Here is a 13884-nt window from a genome sequence, read left to right as displayed (position 1 = left end):
TGTAGCAGGTCTGAACCGTCTCCTGAAGGATGGCATGTCTGCAGACAGCAGAATTAGAGACTTCAGATAGGACAGAGCCAACTGATAACTAGTAAGTGGCAGATGGTAATGTCTGCTGAAAGGGGCCTGGTTAACAACGGCAGCAAGGGCAGAAATTATTCCTTTTTCTTTAATTTTGTGTTCTTAATCCCAAGTGGTAAACCATTTCCTGATAAACTTGAAAGCAAGTCTGTGACACAGCCAAGATCCCCAATATTTCAACTCAAGTATCTCCATCAGAGCACCTGCTGTCACCACTGAAAACCATGTCATTGTGTGCACGGGGAGCAGGGTTTTGCCTTTACCTAGATGCCATATGTCATTTTCCACAGGGTGGGTGTTGGTACCAGCAAACAAGTGCACTCAGCCTAGGCACAGTCTTAACAACAGACAGCTCTGTGATGTACGCAGCCAACCTATACTTCTTTTTTAATATATATATTTTCAAAGAATGCATAAACACAGATGCAATAAAACCCTGCATGTAGAAGTGATAAATTTCCTACTCTGATGTTTACTTAATGGCTCCCAAGGAACCTGCCTTCTGTTTGATAATGCTAGATTATCCATTTTTCCTTTATGCTATGATGTGAGATTAGAAGACTAAATAAAGCAGGAAAAGAGTAAACTATGAAAGAATATCTCATCATGGAAAGGAATTAAAAATGAGTATTGGTAACAAGAGCAAGAAAGAAACATATTTCTCAAAAGATAGGCTGGAGGCTGCAACCTCAGTGTCTTTGATTACGAGATTTGTCTCCCTTGCCTTGGGATTTTCAGAAAAAAAATTGAACTCCAGGTGGGACTTACAAGTCATGTAGTCTGCATCATGGTGTTTTACATTACAAGGGAGCTAACTGAAGCAGGTCAGACTATATACTAAGATTAAAAGAAATGAAAGAAGTTCCCAAAGTTAAGACCTGCAGGTAATTTTTGAGCTTGCTCTGTCTGTGCAGTGGCACCAAAGAGGAAATATTCATTCTCTTTGCCACTTCTTTTCGTCCTGATTGAACTCTCTATAGTCACAATGGTTTCTCACTTGCAGAAACTGAACATCATGCTGTGTTATTGATCTGCCTGCTGTATTTTTTGTTATTATTAGCCTGCTTTCCTAAGGAAATGAGGTTTGTATGATCACACTGTCTACATGTAAAAAGGTTTTCAACCTGCTGGCCAATCTTAGCCAAATTTGAAAGGGAGTAAAAGTCTCAAAGATAATTAAATTTCTACACATTTCCTGAAAAGTGGTGACTGGGCAGAGGAGGGACCCCAAGACAGTGCCCAGCTCTGAGGGGTGGTGGGAAGGACCTGGGCACTCCATGTGTTGTCCAGCTGCAGTCCTCCAGCTGACCAGCATGGGCACAGCTCCAGAGCAGCTGCAGCTCTGTCCTGGGGGCTAGGAGAGGCAAACGGGGACATGGATATCCCAGGGGACATGGAGAGGAGCAGAGGAACACAAATTTATTGTGTGTGTCTGGGCAAGTGGGAGGAGAGCAGTTGCATTGCCCAGTTCTCCATTAATCTATAGGAAGCCAGTTTTCATTAATTTGTGTGCCCTCCAGATATCTTGCATTTTATTAGGAATATTTATGAGCTGTTGTTTCAAGAAGTATCTTCATGGAAGTAATCTTTTCTCTCTTTTTGGTTATAAATGCTAGGACACTCTCTGGGTGGTTGTGTGGTTTCTTTTTTTTAATGGGAAGACTAATGAATTTCCATTTCTCTCTGTGAGCTACTTCACCCTTGAGAAACCATTGAGTCTTGTATGCTGTTAAAAAAGTTTTGATGTCCTTTGTGCCGCCATTGTCTCTAACATAAGGATAAACCTTATAGGATAGGAGGGTAAAAAAAAAACCCAAAACACACACACAAAAAAACAGTTGTCATTTTGACATCAAAGTTTAATCAAGAAGATTAAATCCTTATCCTTATTCTGCTGGGACCTATGACTGAGATAGTATCTGTTCACTGTAATGGCACAAATGGTCAGTTTTATTTAAAAATGAAAATACTTCTATTTTTACAAAAGAATAACTTTAAAACAATTGCACATTTTTATATTCACTCCTTTTCGGGTTTGCCCATGTTCAAGTTCAGAGGGATTTGCAGAGGCCAAATGCTAATGCATGGCAAGCCTGTAACAGAGCCCTTGTTTATTTTTTTGCGTGGAAGTGGAGCACTGCCAAGGATGTTTTTGTCTATTCTGTTAATGGGGAGAGGTCACATTGTGAACATATGAAATTTATATATCTACTCTAATGAAATACTAGTTGTCTTGCTGAAACTCTCTGAGCTATAGTAAACCCAGAATCTAAAAGGCAACATGATATATTGCACCTCCCCATTTCATGTCTTCATTACACCCAGTGTCATGCATAAGAATGAGAAATGTTCTCTCAGGTGCTGACTCTGCTCTTTCAGTGGGTGCATAATTCCAGATATTTGTTCTGGGAAGCAACTGTGCCCTGAATACACAGGTGCAGTGTGATGGGAAGCCCCATCCTCTTCCTTTCCCATATTCAGAACAGGAACTTCATGGATGCTGGATAAATCTGTTTTGAGGAAACATGATTTATGGATAAAAATATTTCATATAAATGTAGTTTGTAGGTTAGCACTCAGTTTTTGTAGCATGATCCATAGGAATGTTTCTTTGGAGTCTCAACCAGCACTTTATGCTATTTGCTACCAGTTTGAGAGGAAGAATGTCACAAAGTTTACTGTCAAAATCTAAGGTCTGTAAAGTTACAAGGCCATCATTCATGCCTCAGTTTCCCATGCACAATCAGTCTTTAATGCAGACTTTAGTGAACTTTTAGATGGATACAGTTGCACTGAAAATGCTGGTTTCCTATCACAAAGACAAAGCTTTTGTTTAACATGGGAATATTGAGAATGAAATGTTTATGTAAGAAGGTTTCAGAATGCAATCCACAATGTTTTAATTGTGTGATCCATCTGTTTTAATAAAGAATGTGTTTTGCTAATGTAGCCTTAACCTGGTTAGTCTATGTACAATCTGAGTTGGAAAGATTATTAATTTTTTTCCTAAAACTGGTTGTTTTTGTTGTTGGTTTTTTGTTTGCTTGTTTTTGTTTTTCTTTTCTTTTTTTTTTGTTGAGAGTAATGTGCTCATCTTTGCTGGCAGAATGATGGAAGAAAATAGATAAAATACTCAGCGGAAGTATCAACATTGATGTAGGGACCTCAGATGAGAAAGTCCAGGGATGCTGCAGCTGAGTTCAATGACTTACCTCTGACAAGGCAGGCAAACAGCACATGCAGATGTGTTCTGCATGGCTCAGCTTTCAGCTAAATCATTCTTTCCTTTGAAAATATCACCCTAAAAAAGAGTAGTGGGAGTCTGGGGAGAAGCAGAAGAAACTTTTCACTCCTTCAAATTGTGTGAGATCAGGAAAAGATTGAGGCATCTGAAGATATTTGGAACACTTCTATATTGATTTTTTTCCAGCAAAAACAAGATATGTTTATCTCTTGAGTCAATACATCCTGCTATTCATATTGAATTCAAATCAAATAAATATTTATTGCTAGACCTGAAGTCTTGTAGAAAGGTTTACTTGGGTTTTTTTAAGTGGAGTTTCAAAAGACAGGAAAGGGCACCAAGTAATCAAGGAAGTTCCACACGACTGGGCAACCGTAATTCCTTGCATAAATATGTCAGTGTACTGTACCTTGTACATTGTACTGTACTAAGGCTTTTTTGTTGTTGTTCTTTAATCCAGGGGCCAAACTACTTAGAATAAAGGAGGAGAAAGGTAAGAATAATGACTTTGTTCATTCTTTTTAGTACCAGTGCTGGTGTTAATGAAATGCCAAATATGAAGCTATATTATGACAGCTTATCTGGCTTAAATTTCAAGTAATATGAGAGGGAATCTTAAAATAAATGCTTCCCAGCTAAAACCTCAGTACAGCAACATGCTCTGTGTCAGGTACTGTGGGTGAATAAACCTGGGCAGCTGAGGAATGTGGCTGGAAATGCAGGAGGCGACTCTGCAAACTTACAGTGGTCTTCAGTGAAAACAGATGATGCTGTCTTGGCCTGCGTTCATTTCCTGCTGTTATATAACCCATGAGCAAAAAGGGAGACTGTTCGCATCAGTGGAGGCTGTCGGTAAAGCACCACTATTGAATTGGAGAAACAAGGCCTTTCTCTTTTCAAATGACCTTTGCATAAGGCCCACTGCACCTATATTATTTTCTGAAAGGGGTTCCCTACCCTAATCCCCAGTTCCAATAGAAGGATTTGTGCAGAGCCTTTACTTCTAGCCTTGGAGACTTTTGAAGGAAGTTCAGGTACTGGCACGTTATTCTTGCCTTAGGAGATGGCTTTGACATAATTATTTTTTGTGAAAGTTAAGATTTTGTAAAGGAGAATTTTTTAAAAAATCCAACTTAAAAAAGCCACTTGCTTTCAACCCTTCTCCCACAAATGCAGGTATTCTGCGACTTTCTTCCTCATTTTCTGCGCCAACAGTTATTTTAGTATTTTTGCAGCAGGACTGAATTCTGAAGACGGTATCTAAATAATATTGTTGGTCTCCCATGAGTCGTCTTTTCAGTTTTATGAGGAATAAAATTGTTATTAAAAATTAACTCAAATTCACTAAAGAAATGAAAACAAGTAGATAAAGGCAGTTCCCCACAGGGCAATAAATGGCCATCTTTTGCAGCCCATAATACTATTGGGTTTTGTAAACTGTGGACAGCTGAAGGAGTTCAACACATTGGATTCTTTGTTGTTTTTCACAATATCTACAATACCAATGATATATTTACATGTGAACTGTACAAGGATTTTGGAATAATTATGGAATAAGCTTTGTTTTACTTTTGTTTTGAAAACAACTCTCAGCTTGCTACATTAATATATTGTTCAAAGATTTATTATTGCCTCTGCAGATAATTAGGACACTTTGTGAATTAAATTTACAAAAAGATAGAAATCCCTTCATGAAGGCTTTACATAATTAAAAGCTCTAAAACCTGTGGAAGAAAAGGGAGACTTTATTTTCCAGTGGACTTAATCCTAGAGAACCTGACTTTGATTTTTGTTTTTGCTGTAAAAGATAATTTTTAATTCTGTTTTCTCACTCTTGTTACAGGGTATTGGAGAAATATTCACTTTTATCTGGCCTTGGCCAAATGACCTCGTAAAAGCTCTGAGAAAATGCTCTTTTATCATTGTGATTTTTTTTTCCTTACCCTGACTTCAGCTTCACACCCACTTCATGAGCAGTCTGCAGAGACTGGTTTCTAGCTGTCATTATTCACGCATATTTGAAGCAGCTGATTATGAAAGTCCTTTTTAATTTTTAATAAGTGAATGTGTCATTTTTTTCAATAAATTGTTTTGCCTCTTGCAGAATGTAATTATCTCAGTCTTTGGGATCTCAGAAAAAGGAGAGAGTGGCTATAGAAGCTGCAGTAATAACTGTGTTTACTTTCTGCTGTGTACTAAGCCAAAAACATCTCTGAGACTTGAACTTAAAAAGGAGGTAGAGGGTTTTCTTTTGGGATGGGAAGGAGGGTGTTACTGGCTTGGGATTTTTGGTTTGTTTTGGTGGGGATTTTGTGGAATTGTTTTATTATTGTATTCGACAGCAGATGCTCAAGAAGCAACAGATGTGTGTATTGTGTACAGGATCTTTTAAATATATTTGTAGAAAAATACAACACATGAAAGAAATAAAACTTGAAATAATATTGAAATTTATTTGGTCTCCCCCACATCTTTTGTGATATGATATACCAGTTTTTTGCTTTACTTGTTTTAATTTGGTAATTTCTGTTACGTGAATGGAAAAAAATACTGCAAGGTTAGCTTTAGTTTCTTGCTTTTTTTTTTTTATCCTTCTAGTCTGATGAAATTTAATTTCTATCTCCCTGTTTCTGCAGATGACAACATTTTAATGCTTTCCAAAAGTCAGATGCATGACCAAGATATTTCTAATGGAAAAGAATGGTCCACAGTACGTTAGGTAAACCATGCAGAAAATAAAAAAGTATCTGCAGCATTTACAAGTACATCTTAGGCGAAGGTAAAGGTTTCATGAGGAGATTTTTTCAGTGTGCAGGCATGTGACAATGTTTTTCCATAACCCTTGCAATATGGGAATTTCCTAATGGATCACCTGAAGTTTTCTTCTGCCCCATGGATGTTGTTACGTTTGCTTTCTCCTCTGGCACTCTATGCAGTTGCCCTTGGCTCTCTCTGAGTCAGAGAATTACTCAAATATCTTATACTACTAGCTAGCTGATGTTAATGGGAAATGCTTGGTAATGCTCTGTGTTTGAGCCTTTTTTAAAAGTATCTGACACTGGGAAAATTCCTTGGGAAGACACAATGGCACTGTGTTGCATAGGGTACTTGGCTGTGTTCTCAGACTGCTGCTTTGGAAATTAAATTCCCATCTCCTTCCAAGAACTCCCTCACCCAACCTCCTTCAGTAGATATCAGGGCTGGGGCTAAATGTCTTCAGAGTGGGATGTGTGTACATGCATGCACATATATTTTAAAGGAGATGTCTTTGCTTTAATCAGATCCTTGTATTGTACTCTAATCAAACTAAGACTTGTAGGTGATCTTTCTGAAGCAGTGAACCTGCAGCCTCTCTGCACTTGACACACGATACCTCTGTGCCCCACTGACAAACGCTGAGTGGGAGGAGAAGTCACTGTGGTCACTGACAAGTTAAAATTTGATGTGGCCATATTGCTGTGTTCCTATATCCAAAGAAAAATGAGAACTTTTTATTAATATGCTACTTTCACATTCAGGAATAGTGACAGCAGGTCACCTTGAGTAACCTCTTCCATTATGTTTGTCTACTTTCTTTTAGCTGTCTTCAAAGATGAAACTTGATCCCAATCTTCAAAGTGTTTCCTCTTATCCACATTTCAATCTCTTATTTGAAATGCTCTCTACAAACTATTTCAGATATTAACTATTCCAGCCCTTTTTAATGGTGAAGTATCTGAATTTTTCCTCTCCTATCTTATATATATAACAAAAAAAAAATAAAAAATCTATATGAACAGTGGCCCAGGAAATGTCTTTGAGAGCCATAGCCTGCAATGGAGATGATAAGAAGTTACATGCATCCACAAATTGATGTTAGCAGGATGTCTGGAAAATACTGTTCTTATCAGTAAGCTTCCAATATCTCAGAATTGCCACTTCCCCACACACACATCCTGCCAAAACTTTAACTGAAAGCAAAGGGACGTTATGACGTCTCTTGAAAGTGGTTATAATGAAGTGAATGGGCAATAGACTGGGCAAAATGGCTTCATGTCTGTTGAGAGTTAGGAACTGATAGTTGGGTGTGTTTGCTATCTACCTGTTAGAGTAAACCTTTGATAAATGTTTTCAAATCCAAATAGGTTCTTCTAGTTATAACTTCCACCGACAGAATTAGTTATCTATTATGAGGTGGCATAAAACCAGATTTTATTACTAAATAACAGTGAACGAAGATTATTTTGTTTTGAAAACTGTTGTTATCTCAATATAATCTACACTGATGATCTCCTTGCTATTTCAGAAACTAACCTTCCAACAGTGAGTGGTGTGGGGATGGAAGTTACAAGAGGAAGCCCCTTTGCTTTACATTGCTGAGATAAATTCATTTTAGCAAACTGACTAAACCAGTATGATCAGCTACTCTGAATTACAATATCACTTGACTGCAAGATTCCTGTATTTGGATTTTATGGTCTGCCTAAATTAGAAGCTACCTTCCTATGAAGAAATGCAATGTTCATTTAAGGACTTCCAGGACTGATTCACCATTATGTACCTAAAAGTTGTTCCAATAGTTTAACTATCCCTGCTTTTAAAAATATCTGCCTGACTCCTACTTCAAGCTTGCCAAGTTTCAGGTATCAGTTATTCAATATTCTTAACCACTTCCCTGGTAAATTAAAGAGTTTTCTGCTCATGGGACTCTTATTTTATTCAATCTGCATGTTTGGACAGCTTTATTCAATTTGCAATCCTTGCAGCATTTATTCTTAAAAATATCCCAGATTTACAAAAGCCTTAGATGCAATAGGACTCTTCTTTTTGGTATGTGCACCACTACTCAGACCCTGTGGCAGAATATTCTTAGCTACTAGGAAGGGAGCTAATCCATAGCTTACATTTTATGGTACTCATCCATGTTCAGTTCACGCCTCTGCTTCAAGAAATCCAAATCCCTGTCTCCCATCTTGGACAATATCTTAACCAGCGGTCTCTTTTGGGTAGTTCTTAGCACTCAGGCTGTGATGGCCCTTCTGCTTTATGCAAAAGAATAGAAACTCCTGTGAAGTGAGAAGGCACATGGCTGTATCTAGCCAAGTGCTGAATGTTCCTGCTTGGCCCATGCCTTGACCCTGCTCCCCATCGTAGTCTTCCCTAAGGGCTCCCTCACATAGCGCCCTCACTCCTTTACACTTCCAAATATTTGTTTGCTCTAGTGCTGCTCTGGGAATATGGACTCTTTGTCAGAAATCCCTTTTTCTTCCACCTTTCCCTATTAGTCATGCCCCCTTTCTTGTTAAATCCCTCTACTACACCAGCTGAATTGAATCAGCTGCCTGTAATCCATGGATTCTTTTTTGGCACTCTTAACGTCTTCATCAACAGACTCTTTCTCTGCTGTATCTCATCAATGAACAAAAGGACAAAATACTATTGCTATGTACTGCTTCACCTTTTTTATTTCGCAATCATTTGTCTCTTCTGGGAGGCACATGTGTTTTCCTGAGTCCTCTCTGCGTCCCTACTTATCCCATCCTTTCCCATCTTGATAAGGGGCAGCATTAGGAAGAACATTGCCCATGGGTCAAGGGAGCTGATCCTTCCCCTCTGCTCAGCACTGGGGAGACACATCTGGAGTGCTGGGTCCAGTGTTGGGATCCCCAGTACAAGAAAGACATGGACATGCTGGAGTGAGTCCAGCAAAGGGCCAAAAAGATGATGAAGGGACTGGATCATTTTTGACATGAGGGCAGACTGACAGAGCTGGGACTGTTCAGCCAGGAGAATATAAAACTCAGAGGGATCTTATCCATGTGGTAAATATTAGAAGAGAAAGAGTAAAAGGGATGGAGCCAGGCTCTTCTTGGTGCCCAATGACAGGACAAGAGGCAATGGACACAAGTTAAAATACAGAAAATGCTGTCTAAACAAACAACCCCATGTGTTGGTTGGTTGGTTGTTGTTGTTTGGTTGTTTGGTTGTTGTTGTTGGTTGGTTTTGGTTTTGTGTTTTTTTTACTGAGAGTGATCAGGTTGCCCAGAGAGGCTGCTGAGTCCCCATCCTTCAACATATTCGAACTGGACAGTTATGAGCAACGTGCTGTAGATGATCCTGCTCTGAGCAAGGACTTTGTACTAGATTATCTCCAGAGGTGTCTCTGAACCTCAGCCACCCTGCGGTGATCTCCTAATCTGTCCATAGCTTTTTTGATCTTCTGCTATCACTCTTCTTTCCTCAGCCTGCATTTTCCACTTTCAGGGCACAATTCAAGAAAGCGTTGTTTATCCTGCAGACATAAACCAAAATGTTTGTGCCCCAATTAATTTTAACTTCTTCCAGTCCTTTTTTTTAGATTTTGTACCTTGTTTACAGTGATCCTGCATTTTTTAAGTTAATTTTTGAATAAGTAGCTTAAATCATTATCTCAAATTATTTCTTTTTGCCTAAATCTTGCAGCTGATCTTTTGCTTTCATCCTCCTTTCTTGTTAGCAACAGCCAGTCCTGGTCCTGCCGAGTTCTGCCCATGGTGGATCTCCTCCAACTCTCTGCTTGCTCCCTTGGGCAGCTCTGGATGGCTCTGCAGGACCCTGGGCACCAGCATCAGTGCATCAGGGGTCTGAAATGCTCACTTCCCTCCCTCACCTGTGGAGGAGGAACATGTAAGTGTCTCCTGATAGCTGGAACAAATGCCTTCTTTCATCCTGGCCTTAAAGGAGTCATTTGAGTCCCAGCAGTCATGGGCAAGTGCTCGGCAGGTGCTGACACTGTTAGTAGAGGAGGAGCATTTGCTGGGACTGGGTAGAAATGCAGGCTTGAAGATGAGAGAATTCACTTGAGTTTCTTCAGTCTGTCATTAAAGGCTTTCCAAATTTCAAACCACTCTAGAGATCTCATCTGAACTCTCTTGAGTCTGCCTTCATTGAAAAAGAGTGGGTTTTTCTCTTGCCAACATAAATTCATATTTTATTTCCCTGTTCCTAGCTGTTTGATCTTTGCACCTAGTTCTTTAATTACAAGATGTCAAGCCCAGATTTTCCTGCTGTCTGGACCTCTCTCTAGAAGCTATCTTTTATCTCTCGTTCTGTTAGTGGCAACCACGGCCTTTACCACTAGTTTCTTTAGCCTTCCCTCCCAGTCCATGGACTCCCCTGAACTACATTTGGGTAAGAAAACCCTACCAGAAATGTTATTTTTGAAAGATCAATCCGTTTAGTATTTTATTTTAAAATCTCTCTAGTAAATTTTCAATTTGCTTACGTAGACTTTGAAGTATGAATAGTTGGTTGTTTTTTTTTTTTAATGATAAAGTCTTATGGCCTTATATAACTCTGCTATTTTAACAAATTAACATATTGTCAGACTAGTAATCTCACCAAAAATGCAGCTTATTTATCTTTAAAGTTTCATCTTTCATTAAACCGTGTTGTCTGGTATTAATTATGCTGTTCACCCTTAATTCTTTATTGACCACATCCAATTTTGCCTTCCTGAGATTTTGCCCTGGCTAAGCATTAAATTGATAGACCTATAGTTACATTTTCAGCACATCATCCTTTTGATATATTGAAAAATTTGTTTCCTGTCTTCTCCATTCAATCTTTTGGACAGTCACTGTATCTCAGAGGACTTACCCAGTATCCTACTTTGAAAACAGCAGTTTGACAGTCTCATCAGTCAATACATCTGCAGCCAATGGCGCAAGTTTTCTGCTTTGTTGATATTTGGTAACCCATGGCTTTAGTAAAGGAGTAAAAAAATATATATTTCCCTGTTCTAAGCTGCAAATAGCCATCTGTCTGTTTCCACCCAAATAAATAAGAATTTATTTTATTACCAGAAGTAAGGGTTTTGCACTTTGCCTCCTCTTTGGCACAGTGTTTGTTATTGAGCTAATCTGTGGGGGTGGCAGACTTTCTATGCTGGTGCTCCTTGTCTTAGATACTTTGGTCTCAGCCTGGAGTGGGATTTTTCCCTGGAGGTAGGCACATAGCAGCAGTAGTCTCCAAAATGACCCTGGTCCCTTAGCAGGGGACTTACTCCAGTGCCAGCAATTCCCAGACTCCTCTTGGGTTACAGCTGGTTCCAGAGGCTGTTTTCACAAGCCATGGTACATGACTAGTGACTGCTGGAGAAGCAGGGTAGCGCATTTTTTGTAACCTTTATCCTCACAGCAGATAAGCTTTTAGTAGCCACCCTCCATATTTACTCCACCAAGGAAAAGGTTAAGTCTTGGATTACAAAAGTGAAAACAAAGTTATAAAAAGAGGAAAATAAGAAATGCAGTCTTAGTGTGCTCCTGATACCAAAGCTGTATCTAATTGTCACTTCAAAGCTTTGAGTAATACTGTGGCCCAGCAGCCGAGAGGAAGACAACCAGGTCCACTCTTCACTACCATCCTCTCAGGTTTTTCTGGTTTGTTCAATTGCATTTGTTCAATGCAAAGCCAAGAAAAGGCATTTCTCACATTTCCTCACTTTAAGGAATCTACACTTTCCTCCTTAACGTAGAGCACCCTGTGCTATTTCAGTTTTGCTCTGCTTTTGTGGAGAGACTCTATTGCTCTTGACTTTCTCTTAAAAAAAAAAAAAAAAAAAAAAAAGGTGCAAAAGGCCTATTGGAATGCTTGTATCTTGATTTGTATTTGTTTTCTTGATCTACACAACTGAATTGCTTCCTCCCTCTTCAGGCTGTTGTAGCACATCTTGAAGGTCAGCAATTGCTACCACAGCAAAGCAGAGACTGGAGTATTCAGTCCTAGACTCTGTTTTATTCACATACTTGATCCAACCCCATATAAATAAAGCAAAAAGACTTGTTGTCATGAACTAATCCAGACCTTTTACTGGAGGTTAAGGTAAGTGGATTGCAACTGCAAAGCTGTAATGTATAGATTCACCTATTTTGTCCAATATCTTTCTGACCTGAATAAAATGGCAAAAAAAAACACCACACCCCAAATCCAAAAAACCCACAAAACCTCCAAACCCAGACCACAAAACCAAACCAAAATAAAACAAAATATTTTTTTTTCTTTTTTTTTTCCCTCTAGAGAGAAGAAATACTGAATTGGATAGGCTGCTTTTTTTTTTGTTTTGTTTTTTGGATTACCCTTTATTTTACATGACTTTTCAGAAGTTCTGCAGTACCTTGTCACACTGGATCAATTCTAATGAATTCTCTGTTCTCTTGAACTTTTATGTTTTCTATAAGTGAGATCAAAACTCAAAGTGCCGACTGCTTTACTCTTTAAATCAATGTGTCTCTTGGCTCTCCTTGGGAAAAAAAAAGACTGTATGAAGCAGTGCTTCATTCTGCTTTCTCTGTTTAATCTGGGAAATAGCATTACTTGCTCTTTGTACCCTGGCAGTTTTCTCCAGCAGAAGGCAGTGGGAAATACTAAAACTGAAACAGGTTAAACTGGTAGGAAAGAAACCCAACCATAAAGATAAAATAATTTAATAAACTGATTCCATGTAATTATTGCCTTGCAAGCTGCAGCTCATTTTGACTTCACATCAAGCACTTGGGTCTCCTGCTCTCTGGTGTCACAAAACGGACATGCAAAATGGACAGCTTTTCCGATTTGGGGGTGGTTATGCGGGCTCATGATCAAGTACTGAAAATGAATGCTATTGCATTCATGTTTTGCAAAATCTATGATTCATAGAGGACATATTTCTTACTGGTTCTGTTTTCAATTTCACATAGGTAACAGGATTCTTTCTAGTGGTCTTTTAATGCTGTGAGGCAGAATAAACTGAAAAGGTAGGTGGAATACAAATATGGAAGTGGTACAAATAGATCACATATCATGTTTGTAGTTTGCATGTGGAGAGGAGAAGGGAACGTTAATTGGTCCTACAGGAGCAGTTTATTTTCTGCTCCAAGAAGCATCTTTACTGAGGGAAAGATTCAGTTTTGTGAACTGTCTGGAGAGCAGATCTGTGGAGTAATCTTGTAAGGGATCTTTGACACCTAAGATGAATCAGTCTCTGAGGATGTCTGTCTGTCTTTGCTGTCTGTGTATAGAACAGAGAACACACATGATTGCCAGAGACCGTTCCTAATTTTTGAGTGACTTGAATCCCAAGTGTAACAGCCTAAGCACCAAGACAAATTATTTACTCACAGTATACTCCTATAGTTGCAACTATAGGGGTAATCCTGGGGCCTTTTAAAAAAAATTGCTTTCACAAATAAACATAAGGTTTTCCACGAGGTTACAGTACTCCACACTTCAGTCTGTCAGTTATCACAAATCGGTCTTAAAGGCAAATACAGGGATCACAATTTAAAGTGAAGACCTCGGTACTCATTGGTATCTCTCAGCTGCAATTTTATGTTGATATTTGTGGCAGTCTAAGCTTAAGGGTTGCTGAAGGGTCAGCTGAGATTAGAAGCCTATTGTGTAAGCACACAATGCTGTGCATTCTGTTCACTGAGAGTCCCTGACCCCAAAAGGCCTTGTTTAAACAGGCAAGGCAGAGGGCAAGGGAAAAAGGAATATAATATATGAACAGAGTGATGGCTGGCAAACAATAAATAAATTTTTAATTATTTAATTCTTCAGGA

At 38.9% G+C, this 13884-nt stretch overlaps 1 protein-coding gene across 2 annotated transcripts in view; it reads left to right on the top strand.

Moving 5' to 3' along the window:
• The window catches only part of EPSTI1 (epithelial stromal interaction 1), a 50919-nt gene extending 45140 nt beyond the window's left edge, over window positions 1-5779 (top strand). Inside the window, exons 11-12 of one of the 2 annotated variants that reach the window (XM_082075951.1) lie at window positions 3786-3818; window positions 5169-5779. In XM_082075951.1, coding sequence (XP_081932077.1) covers window positions 3786-3806 — 21 coding nt within the window. In that variant the 3' untranslated portion in view covers window positions 3807-3818; window positions 5169-5779. Of the gene's footprint in view, window positions 1-3785; window positions 3819-5168 lie in introns of those variants that run through there. The other variant, XM_082075952.1, reaches the window with a different exon arrangement.
• The last annotated feature ends 8105 nt before the right edge of the window (window positions 5780-13884 follow it).

This window comes from Streptopelia decaocto, assembly GCF_964273445.1.
Source record: "Streptopelia decaocto genome assembly, chromosome: 1".
NCBI lineage: Eukaryota > Metazoa > Chordata > Aves > Columbiformes > Columbidae > Streptopelia > Streptopelia decaocto.
This window is presented reverse-complemented; position numbering and strand designations above follow the sequence as displayed.